Consider the following 12,035-nt stretch of genomic DNA (forward strand, 5'->3'; position numbering starts at 1 on the left):
CTCCTGAAATTGGGGTTTTTGAGACTCAATTCAGGAACATTTGACAGGCCAAAGAGTGAGTGTGATCTAGATCTACAGCCTTGGGGAATAAAAACCAAAGTGTGGAACCCTACTTAGCGGCTGTGTGACCTTAGGGAAATTACTAATGCTCTCTGAGCCTTGATTCCCATTTCTATAGGATGAGATTCATGACCCTTCCCCCTCACAGAGCTGTTGGGACAATTCAATGATGTAACTTATTGACAAAGAGCCCAGCAGGGTCTCTCCCCGAGGAAGGCACTCAAAAATCATCTACTAACTTCCCTCCTACTTTCAAATTGCCCTATACCCCAAACTCTCTGGGTGGGTTCCCTGGTTGTTAACTGTCCTGGGTGCTGGGCTCACTGGCAACCTGCTGGTGTTTTAGATCCCAGGGCAGCAGGAAGCCAACCATTACACTAAAAGTGAAAAGCAAGTAACCATTACCTTGAACAAAAAGGACATTTATATTTACTTCAGTGGCTATAAAATAAAAGACACCATAAAATATAATATGCAGCATGTATCCTCATGATTAATAACAGATCTTGCAAATTATTCTCTCAGGTCTCTGGGTGCATCCAACTGGTCACCAAGAACAATTAATTCTTTTAGGAAATAAAGGGATTGCCGATCATCTCTGGTCAGTGGAAAATCTGCTTGTTGTATTGGGAATAAAGAGAAGAGGAGGCTCCAATTTAGCAGTTTTCTGTCCCTGTGAACGGGGTGAAGTAAGATCAGAGAGACTCAAATACAATGACTGTCTGTGAGCTCAGTGATAGGAGGACCTGCCGAATATGGGGTCTCTCGGGCACCTGGAGTGACAGCAGGAATTCGGGGAAGTCCCAGGAACAGGAGCGGATGAGTGAGTGGGGGCAGGGCAGCTCTGGCACGTGCAAGAGGTGGAAACATGGAGCCCAGACAGGCGACGGGGAGATTTCAGAGTGGAACCCTACCCACAGTGGCTGAGGCTTACACTATAGTCTCCAGGACGGTGGCATCAAATGATGAACCCAAGGCAGGAAGCAAGGAGTAAAACAAAGTAGATGCCAGCTCACAGGGAATGTGGTGAGAACCCAGGGAAACCCAAGTCAGAGGTTTCAGCAGAGCCTCTGAGTTCCTAGCCCTGAACTGAGTTGGGCTTCTTCACTTCTCCAGACAAAGTCTCAGAGTCTTAGAAGGGAAGAAACACCTACAAGGGGCAGGAAGTGGTCACACAGGGAAAGGCTGGAAGGATGACAGGGACCAGCTGCCAAGTAGAACACAGTTGTGTTCCACAGCACCCAGGCCCACTCTTACCTAACGGCCAATGTGGATTCACTCCCGATCTAGAATAAAAATCCCACCAACAAACCCCTTCCCTGTAACCCTGAAGGGATTTTTATTGAAACACAGTACATAAAACATCAGCGTGGTCACCATGACAGCAGTGAACTCATGTCTCGGATGCCAAGCCACCTTGCTCGGGTATGATACCTCTGGGAGCGGCAAGGCAAGGAGAGGGAATCCATTCCAAGCACAGAAACTCTGCTCTCCTCCAACAAAATCAAACCTCCCATCAGTTAAATATAGAAATTCATGTAGGAAGTCAGTGGGATTCACAGTCCATCCTGACAGGAAGAATGGTTACCGGAAGTAAGGGGACATCCAGCCCAATGGCGCCCACCAGGAGTGGGAAACACTGTTTATGCCATCTCCCTGGATAAGGAGAGAAATTTCTTGCATAGGACAGCTTGTGTAGCCTATGAGACAAGGGCCACAGCTGAGGAGAGGGATTCTGAGGGTGGAGTACAATGGTGCCACAGAAAATGACTGTGGGGCTCCAGGCTACCATGTGACAGACACAGGGCACCTGGGTGGAGACATGACAGAAGAGTGAAGAGTGAAAATTCCACTTGCCCGCCACAGAGTCACCCTGGAAAGGGAAAGGGGATAGCAGATGCGCTCAGTATGAAGTGGGCAACAGCCGGCAAAGTAGGGCCAAGACCCAGCTGGCCAACCTCAATCCCTTCACACGCAGAATGAGTTCATGAAGGTTGATCTGCCATAAGTTGAAGGCTTCTCTGAAAGAGATCTGTGTCCTTCTGAAGAGTGAGCGGCTGTTCTTCTTCTTGTGCCTGCAGGCGGGACAAGAAGGAAGGAGAGAACAAGAGATAAATGAGGAAGAAGCACTCCTTACCACTTAGAGCAATGGAAGATCATGGCTTAGCCTACTCACCTGACCCCCGCCCTAGTGGGTGACTTCTGGTTAAGTGATCTTAGCACTGCCTACCCAGAGACCAGAGGAACTCAACTACTCCATAGCAGCTTTCCAGTTAAGTGGAATGATCAAAAGCAGCTGTTTCACAGGGCATCAAAGACCTAGAGGACCCACTATGTTCAGTAAATATATGCCAATCCTGAACCTCCCAAACCCAAATATAAAAGCTTTCCCAAACTTTCTGAGGCTAAAGCACCTGGAAACTAGGTCAGGTGGTCCTGAGAGGCTAAGCCCAGTATGGAGTCAACCCACAGCTCAATTCCTTCTGCACTAACAAAAGGACGGGATGGAAATTGATGTTTATGATAATGACTCATTCAAGACCTCATTTCCAGAACCCTCAAAGGAAGAATAAATCATGTTCAGCCCTTTTGTGCAGTCTATTTTGCTATAATCTAACTCAATATTTGATCATGGGTGCAGGAGATACGTGGCCAATGCTCCCTTCACCAGACACTTTGCCAGAACGAAACATTCCCTGCACAGGATGGATGGCATCTGACCCCAGTCTGGGGCTCCCCTCTCAGATGAGAAAATTCAGCCAGGGCATGGCCCTTCCCATGTATCTGCACACTCAGGAAAAAGGGCCTAGAACCCTCACTTCTCTAGCAGTATCTCCCTGAGGAAGCACCTTCCTTCCCTCACCAACACTCTAAAGGTCCTGAGGCATCTAAAAAGGTCTGAGATCCCCCGTGAGCCTGCTGGCAATACTCCCGAGTCACGGCCACACCTGCAAGGAGAGAACACTGGCCTTGCAGCCTAGACAATGCTGGGGAGACAGGTCCTGGGACCGGTTAGAAATGGGATGAACATGGGGCGCCTGGGTGGCTCAGTGGGTTGAGCCACTGCCTTCGGCTCAGGTCATGATCTCAGGGTCCTGGGATCGAGCCCCGCGTTGGGCTCTCTGCTCAGCGGGGAGCCTGCTTCCTCCTCTCTCTCTCTCTGCCTACTTGTGATCTCTCTCTGTCAAATAAATAAATAAAATCTTAAAAAAAAAAAAAAAAAGAAATGGGATGAACATCAGGATTCCAAGTCCAGTGGACACTTGGGTGGGACTAAGACTCTCAGAAAATGTTTCAAAATTTACTGAGGATAAGAATCGCCTGGAAAGCTGAACTAGGAGGGCGATGTCCCAGAACCCACCAATCTGACAAAGTTACAGGTAGCTCTTTGGACCACTCAAACACACAGCCTGAAACCAGGGACTTTGCTGGAGTCATTTCCCACCCCCAAACTCTTCCTCCAGGGGGAGCTGGCAACTGGGGACCTCAGGCGGGGCCCTGGGGACTGGTGGGAGAAAGTGGAGGTAACCGGGACCGCCTCCCCTCCCCCACCAGCGGGGCAGGCAAGGAGAGCTGGGAGGGGGAAGGGCGGCTGGAGCCCGCACTCACGCGGCCAACGCCCTGACGCAGCAGCGCGACATGTTGAGGAAGGAGCTGGCGCTGGCCCGGGTGCCCAGGGCGGCCTCGATGCCTCGGAGCAGGTCGTTGGTCTTGAAGAGGAGCAGCATCTGGCGGGGCACATGGTTGAGGAGCTGGCTGATCTGGGGGAGGTAGTTGGCCGCATTGTTGCGGATCTCCGCGTCCTGAAGCAGCAACAGAGAGACAGACGTGGAGAGTTGGAGTGGACAGAGGGGCCCAGGGCGGTAGATGTCAGGGCAGCCTGGGGCGGAGAGGCCACAAGGACCCTCCAGGAGGGAGCTCCCAGCACGGCTGCCTCAGGGCCGCCAGGAACCTCCCCTGGGGGGAGCTCTATAATCCGACAGACATGGAGGAGACACCTCACCCCAGCTGCTGAGCAAGCCCTAGACACAGGACAAGAGCACGTCAGCAAGGCCCCTTGTCATCCCCAGCCCCCCGCGGTCACCAGCACCCTTGCTCCAGGCCCACAAGCCTGTATGGACTGGGGCAGGAAGTCGGCTTCCTCCCCAACCCCTTGCTGAGGCTGGACTTAGCCAGCCTCTCAGCCCAGGGCTCACCTGTGTGTTACTCTCCAAGGCGTCTTCCACTTGCCACCGATTTCAGACCAGACTTAGAAGGAGCCCCGGGAGCTGGTATCTGCTGAGTCATGTCCCCCATCCCTTCAGCCAAGCCCAGGCTGGTGCAGTGCACAGACCTGAGCTCCTGACCCCAACCCAGCTCCATACTCTGCCTGACTCTGCACCCCACTAGACCTTCCCAAAGCCCCTGCTGCCCACACAGCCATTGCCCATCACTGTCTCCATGCTGGAGCCCATCTCAGCCGGCCCAGTGCTGGAGGTCCCAAGATCCAAAGAGCAGGAGCCAGGGCTAATCCTTACCCCCACCCTCGTGTCTGAGCACGAGGTCTGGCCTCCCACCCTTCCCTGTCCCTGAACTCTACAAGACTCTGGGCAAATAACGGCCCCCGGCCAAAGCCCCGAGCAGGACGGTACACCTCTGACATCTCTGTCCCCAGGGAAAATGCTTGCAGGAATTAATTCATTTGATCCTCACGACAACCCTATCAGGCAAGTGTATCACCCCCATTTAAGAGGAGAAAACTGAGGCACTGAGAAGTTAGGCACCCTGCCCATGGGCCACAGCTACTAAGTGGTGAATCAGGATTTGAACCCCTGCAGTCTGGCTCCCAAGCCCATGTCCTCACCACCAGGCTCTGCTGCCTCTCACCTCTCAGTGGGACTGTGACCCTGGGTAAGTCCTTTCACCTCTTCTAACCCGATGTCCTCATCCAAAAACTGGAAATGCTCATACCCTCTGTGCCCACCTCCCAGCAGGACCAAGAGGATCAGCAGAGATAAGGAATGGGGAGATCCTTGGTGCTAATCGAAGTCACAAGAGGGGCCCAGCAGTGCTGCCAGAGGTTTCCCCATGTGGCTGCCTTCTGTGGCACAAGTAGGACTCTCGGTCCTTTCCAGAACACATGTGTGCTGCTGATAACTGAGTTGCTGTGAAACTCGAAATGTCCCTCAGGCAGGAGCTATCAGACTGGAACATCTGAACACGAAGCCAGACACTGAGGCTGCTGTCTCCCCACTGCCTTTCACCACAGCTATGGACTAGCCTGCCTAGGGTTACGGCCAGATCAAGGCTTTGCTCACCTCAGGGACCTCCTCAGCAAAGTGGGGACTGGCCTGGAGACAGTCCTTCTCAGCAACTCTCAGAGCGAAGGCAGGCACCTGTACCCAGCCAGACGCCCTCTCGGGGGCATCTCCTCGAGCTCGGAATACCCCGATGGTGGCTGCCTGAAGTAGACCAGTTGGGTGCCTACCCAACAGTCATTCCCCATTCTCCTCTGACAAGCGAACCCCATTTTTGTTCACTTGACCCCTTGGGGCTATGCTCTTCAGGAAGGCAGAGCCCCTCCCTAGCCCCACGGGGAATCTTGATTGATCTCGGCCATTGTCAGCTCTGAGCACAAGGCCTCTGCCAAGTGATTGGCTCGGGCATGGACAGGAGACACAATTCTGGCCAATGAGACCAAGGGGAGTCTCTAGGGGGACTTCTGGGAAAGGTTTTCCTGTTTTTAAGAAACAATATATGAGAAGAAATGGCCCCTAATTCCCACCCCTGGATCAGGGAATAAAAGCGTAAAGCTTGGAACTCTCCCAGCAGAACCCTAAGAGTCAGCCCAAAGCCCTGAGCTTCTGATCACCTCAATTAACCAGGCAGGACCCACTCACCTCCAGGCGTTCTGCTATGGACAGAACAGATGCCTAAATGTTTATGCCATTTATAGCTGGAAAACATCTTCCCTGACACAATGCTGAGGGGTCCCCGAATTCTCAATGAGACTAAGACTCAGAAAAACTGAGCCCTTACATCTCAGAGACTAGAGTGGGGCTGGCCTGCAGTGGCCAAGTTTATTCTCTCACTGGTTTTCTTGTCCAAAGTGAGCAACTAGAGTCCATGTCTGCAGAACCCACTTGAACACCCCTCTGTTAGAGGTGGTCCCAGGACTGCAGGGACCTTATAGAAAGACATACAAGACAGGATCCTTGCCTCCCAAGTACTCACCAACTAGCTGGAGAAGTCATACAAGGACACAAACAGCTCCTCCTCGAGAGAGTCTACGGTGCATGCCCATGAGTGATACAAGTATTAAGAGGCCACTTTTGGCAAAGACGAAGAGGAGAGGCTTTCTGGCCGGCACTACGGACTGCACTGTGTCTCTGCCAGACCACGATGTTCAAGTCCTAACCCCAGTGTGACTGTATTTGGAGAGGAGGCCTTTAAAGGGGTAATCAAAGTGAAGGGACTTCATAAAGGCGGGGCCCTAGCCCAACAGGACTGATGTCCTTAGGAAGAGAGGAAGAGACCAGGAGTGTGTCCATGCAGAAGAAAGGCCATAAGAGAACACAGCAAGAAGGCAGCCGTCTGCAAGTCAGAAGAGAGGCTGCACCAGAAATCAACCCACCAGTGACTTGGTCTTGGACCTCCAGCCTCCAGAACTGTGAGAAAATAGATTTCTGTTGTACAAACCCACCTAGCTAGCCATGCTCTACCAGCAACCCAGGCAGACTAACATGGTAGCATTTCTGCTGGGTCTTTGTAAGTGAGCGAAAATGCAAAATAAGACCCTAATTTGGTTAATGAAAACACGTACTGTATACTAAATACCTACTGTGTGCCGCATGATTGTGTCCACCCCTGAGACTTTACATACCATGTACATGACTCCCAAGTTTATGTCCTTGAGCTCCAAGCTTGTCTGCCCACGATGCCCCCATGTGAATGTTCTAACTCCTGCCTCCTACCCTCCAACTATGTCATTCCCAAAGTCTTCCTTGTGCCAGAAAGTAGCTCCCCTACCCTATAACTCACCCCAAAAAGGTGTGATGCAACTCTGACCCCTCCCGCTGCCGCCTCTCTACACCTGAGTCGACAGAAGGGCCTCTCAGTCTTGCATCCAAAGCAGTAAGGCTCATCCGCTTCCCTCCACCTCCTCTGCCTTTAGCGTGGTCTGCGCCCCCATCACCTCCCAGCCTACCCACCAACTGCCCCACTGCTCATCTTGTTCCCTCCAGATACTTAAAATAACAACTCTGAGCACACTCTTCTCCTGCTTGAAAACTGTCAAAGGCTTTGCTTTGTACTGAGAACTATTCCAAACTTCTTCCCATGGCTTGGGAGGCCCCATGCGAAGCCCCCTCTGCCCAGCACCCCAAATTCTTCTCATTCCAGCACCTACCTCTCCACACTCCAGATGGTGCCAACGCTTTCTCTCCCTGTCCTGGCATATCTTGTGCCCTCTGCCTGGAATGCTTTCTCCAAGCTCTGCCTGCGGCTGCTGCCTTCCTTGTCCTCCAGAATTCTCAGCAAGTTCTCTGAGCACCCAATCTACAGCCCTTCCCCCATTACTCACCCTGCCTGTTGCCTCCAGTGTCTGCAACCTGCAATTATTCCATTTACCTGTTTCTTCACTTGTTTACTGTCTGTCTCCCTCAAGCACAGTGCACATCATGGAAGGCCTGCCTGTCTGTCTGTTCATCATTGGATCCCCAGCACCTAGTCTCAGTTCCAGCAAAAACAAATGTTTGTTTGATGAACAAATTTCAGGAACCATAGGGAGGCACTTCACATACATTATCAATAAAACAGAAATTATCATCCCTATTTAACAACAGAGGGAGATGGTCTCTCTTCTGAGATATCAAGCTTTAAAGCCATGCAAGCCTGGGGCTGCTGGCAGTAATCACGGCCACCAAGCTTGCTGGGGAATGATGTCCATTTGCAGGAAAGCAGAGATGGTGAGAGGTGGTCTCTTTGTGACATTGCTTAAGACTCCATACAGCCATTCCTTAAGGCCCTCATCACAAGGCAGCTTACAGGGGAGGACTAACAAGTCTCGGAGACCTGATGAGAACCATCTAAGGTCATGCCAGCAGGAAAAGCAGGAGCTGAAACTAGAACCCAGGTCTATCTGACTGCACAAGCGGGACCTGTCCCTTGCCGTGAGCCCGGGCCTCGGCAGAGTCCAAGCTGGTCCCCACGTGGCTATGGGCAAGTCTGCACGGGTCTGGCACAGGGAAGGACTGGGAGACAAGACAATTCCAAGACAGGATGAAGGGTCTGGGAAGGAGGCGGCTGGGAGTGCAGGGAGGAGGGGCTCCTAGAATCAGTCTCAGCCCAGGCTCCATGGGATTCTTGTCTAGATCCAATGGAGAATGAGCTACAAAGAGAGACTGAAAAAGCTATTTGCCACACACTCGGGGAGGACAATGGGGCAAGTGGCTCAGTGCCGTATGAGGAACTGAGGTGCCCCCCCCAAGAAGGGAGGCACACAGGAAGTTTGCAAGGGGCACAGAGGAGCCCGACTTACTGATGAGACAGTCCCTGGGGATTCCCGAAAGTCCTAGAGGAGAACTTGGTGGAAGCCTGAAATCTTGGGTTAGAGCAAAAGCCACAGCAGTGTGGATTACATGGTTACCGTGAGAGGGTTGCTGAGGCCAGGAGGGACACAGTGACCTTGCATCCAGGAATGCTTCTCCTCCAGGAGCTCTCCGCTGTTGCCCACTGCCCCACGGCCACAGCCCACCAGCCCAGAACCCCAGACCCTGGACTGGACAGGGTCCAAAGGCCACCCCTGGCCCCACCCCTCACATTCAGGAGAAGCATGCCTACCTCTGTGGCAGTGACCGGGGCTTGGCCAATGCCCCTGTTGACCGAGTCCCAAGACCGGGCAGTCAGCATGCAGGCAAACAAGGGGTAGAGACCCCCGGCCCCCAGGCGCTGGCTGTACTTCTTCACCTTCTCCATGTCAGTCCAGATCAGCGACTGCCAGAGGCGGCAGTAATCCAGGCGGAACTCGTCGGTGAGCACCTGAGGTGGGGAGCCGTGTGGCAGGACCTGAGTCTCCTTTCCCCCCGGGAGACCTAGCCCCTGGTTGGTGTGACACTGTGAAGGGGGACTGTTGGAGACCAGAGCCCCTGTGCATGATCTGCTTCTCCCCCAAAGGTCAGCCATCATTGAGGGTCCAAAGTGAAGGCTACTGTTTGGCCAGCCTCGGTCCTGAGGGGTGGCGGTCACTAACTGCCCACCAAAGTCATATTCCCCGCCTCCCTCCTAGTTAGGTGCAGCGCTCTGCCTGACCTCCAACCAACGCAACGTGGCAGAACCCCATGTTCAGCGCCTGCAAACCTTCCCATGCATGCTCCTCCAAGCCCTCACCGCTGCTGGAGGATGAGGAGACCACCCCCAGCGAAGCCCGGGGGGCAGAGCCTCAGTCAGCCCCTGCCTGCAGACACCTCCAGGACAGGAAAGATCTGTGAACGAGCAAGTAGACATCTGTTGTGTCTGGGCGATCACATGTGTGAGGGTTGTGTGACAGCAGCTAGCCTTCCTTAAACTCATGTCCCGATTCACTAAGCCTTTCAAAGGGGTGAAGATTTGGGGAGGTAAGATCAGGGCTCTGAGGGGAAGAGCAGGAGACCATTGGTGAAACCTCTCCAGGACCGTCTGCTGTGGACTCAAGATAGGCCCTGGGTCCAGGCATTGGCAGTGAACTTAGCAACTTCCAGGCAGAAGCTCATGGCTCATGCGAACCAGATGAGTTCCAAGTTCCAGAGGACAGAGGCCGGGCCCATTGAGCCCCTACCGGCTCTGGGCCCCCTTTCCCAGTGCACATTACCTCCTCCCGGGGGCTGAGTGACCCTCTTTCCCCAAAGCCCCAGCTCATCGAAGGGCAGCTTACTTCCCAGCAGGTTGGCTGGGCTTCCCAGGGAAGCACGGTGTTTACACACCCACACAGACCCAGGCACCCACACAGACCCAGGCACCTCCCCGTCGACTTCCACTGCAGGCGCTAAAGGAAGGTATTACCAACCTTACTGGACTGGAGACAGCTGGTCGGACAGGACTTGCACAAAATGGCAGCCCTAGGGGCAGGGCAGGAAGGGTCTCTCCACCCACCCTGGCTCTCTGCCTCCAGTGTCTGTGGCCAGTCGAGGAATTGAGCAAGCTCCCATCCCAGACAGGCCCAGAGACCCTGGGCTGGCCAGGTGGGAATGGTGTCTCCTACCTGGTAGAGCCCATGGTCCAGCAGGACCACCTCCGCCTTCCCTGTGCCCGGGCATTTCCGCACCAGCACGTTGCCGGGGTGGGGGTCACAGTGCACAAAGCCATTGACAAAGATCATCTCGCTATACATCTTGCCCAGGTGGCGCGAGATCTGAAAGAGGAGGGACATGGGTGGGAGTTAGGCCGCATGAACACCTGTCTCAGACACTTTGACTTTGGCCCCTGAATCCAATCACTTTCAAGAGGAAGGCTGGGTGGGCCTGGGCGGGTCATGGCGGAAATGATGGCTTGTGATCACACAGTTCTTGAATGTAAGACAGAAGTTCAGTTCTAACCCCAGTTCTCAATGTCAGCTGCATGTAGGGTCACCTGGAACTCAGAAGTGTTGGAGGTCAGCCCCAGGCATCAGCATCCGTTGTCAAGTTCCCGAGGTGATTGTAATACACGGCAAGGTAGAACCACTGCTTCTAGCATTTCTGGAGACTGGAACTCTCTCCCCAACCCCCACCCTCTACACTTTCCAGATCCTTCTCTTTCTTATTCTCGTCCCAACCTCGTTATTTTCTCCCCAAAGCTGAAGATGGGCTGGAAAGCTGCAGTGGGAGTGGGGTCATCCCAACTTCCCCTTCTCGAAGAGCAAGGCTAGGGGGGTGGGCTGTGACTTAGGGATACAGGCCCCCGGCACTCCCTAGGGCTGTCCCAGCCGCTCCAAGGCAGGCCCAGGAGGAACCAGAGCCACAAGCCCTGCTCCCCTCTCCCTCAGGCCCCTTTCCCTTTGCACCTCCCCGTCAGAGCCCAATGCTAATCTGATTTATGAGGTCTGCACAGAAGAAATGACACTGGAGAGGCCATTTAAATCATCCTGTCACTGCTGCCCTCCCTGCCGAGGCGGTCTTCTTATCTCTACTCTCTTTTTATTAAAGCTAAAAGCCTCTTCCCAGCTAGGGAACAGCTGCTGAATAGCGCCAGACCTGGGCCCACAGATGGTCTGCCAATGGGTTTCCAGAGGACAAAGAGAAGCTCAACTCACAAAGCTGACACCCCAGGACACATTCTGCCCTTGACACTGCTCTCAGTCCCTGCTGGAACCCATGGTCCCTACTGATCATATCCCAGCCAGAGAAGAGGAACCGGGGCCCATGGGTGGTGCGGGAACCCTGGAGTAGGGTCTTAAAATGAAGGCTCAGTTCCTTTGCTTGGCCTGTAAAGCCCTGCACAATGAGGCCCAGCTTCCCTCCCTGGTCTCATCTCATACCACCGTGACACTATGGCCACCTCTGCTCTTTTTCTCTTCTCCCATGGACCTGTGCTTTCCTACCTCAGGGCCTTTGCACATGATCGTCCCTCTGCCAAAAGCCTTTCTCCCACCTCCCCTTCACCTAGTTCACTCCTCTCCTCCTTCCCACCCTAGCTCAGCATCACCTCTCTGGAGAAGCCTTCCTTACCTCCCAGCCTAGATGAGGTTCTCTTGCCATAAGCTCTCATAGAACTTCGTACTTTTCTTTCATGAGACAAGCACGTTATTTGGGTCATTATTTGATTAATGACCACATAGCCCACTATTATAAGCTCCCAAGATGGCAGAGACTGGCTCTATTTTGTTAAACGGCTTTATTGGGGTATAATATACGTACTGTCAACCAGTTCTACGATGCATCCACTTAACCTATAACGGGCCAAACATGTGAATATAGGACTCCACCTTCAATATGAATGAGATCCTTGTCTGTGTTTTTTGAGATGCTGTAGTTCCTGTCTTG

At 53.3% G+C, this 12,035-nt stretch overlaps 1 protein-coding gene across 5 annotated transcripts in view; it reads right to left on the bottom strand.

Annotated features, from left to right (window-relative positions):
- Positions 1-466: 466 nt before the first annotated feature.
- Positions 467-12,035, bottom strand: part of ADCK1 (aarF domain containing kinase 1) — a 122,018-nt gene continuing 110,449 nt past the window's right edge. For 4 of the 5 annotated variants that reach the window (XM_059373631.1, XM_059373632.1, XM_059373630.1 and 1 more), the window contains 4 exons: positions 10,277-10,426; positions 8,881-9,078; positions 3,670-3,863; positions 467-2,135 (listed from right to left, as the gene is read on the bottom strand). In XM_059373631.1, coding sequence (XP_059229614.1) covers positions 1,964-2,135; positions 3,670-3,863; positions 8,881-9,078; positions 10,277-10,426 — 714 coding nt within the window. In that variant the 3' untranslated portion in view covers positions 467-1,963. The remainder of the gene's footprint in view (positions 2,136-3,669; positions 3,864-8,880; positions 9,079-10,276; positions 10,427-12,035) is intronic. The other variant, XM_059373633.1, reaches the window with a different exon arrangement.

The sequence above is a fragment of the Mustela nigripes genome, chromosome 13 (assembly GCF_022355385.1).
Source record: "Mustela nigripes isolate SB6536 chromosome 13, MUSNIG.SB6536, whole genome shotgun sequence".
Taxonomy (NCBI): domain Eukaryota; kingdom Metazoa; phylum Chordata; class Mammalia; order Carnivora; family Mustelidae; genus Mustela; species Mustela nigripes.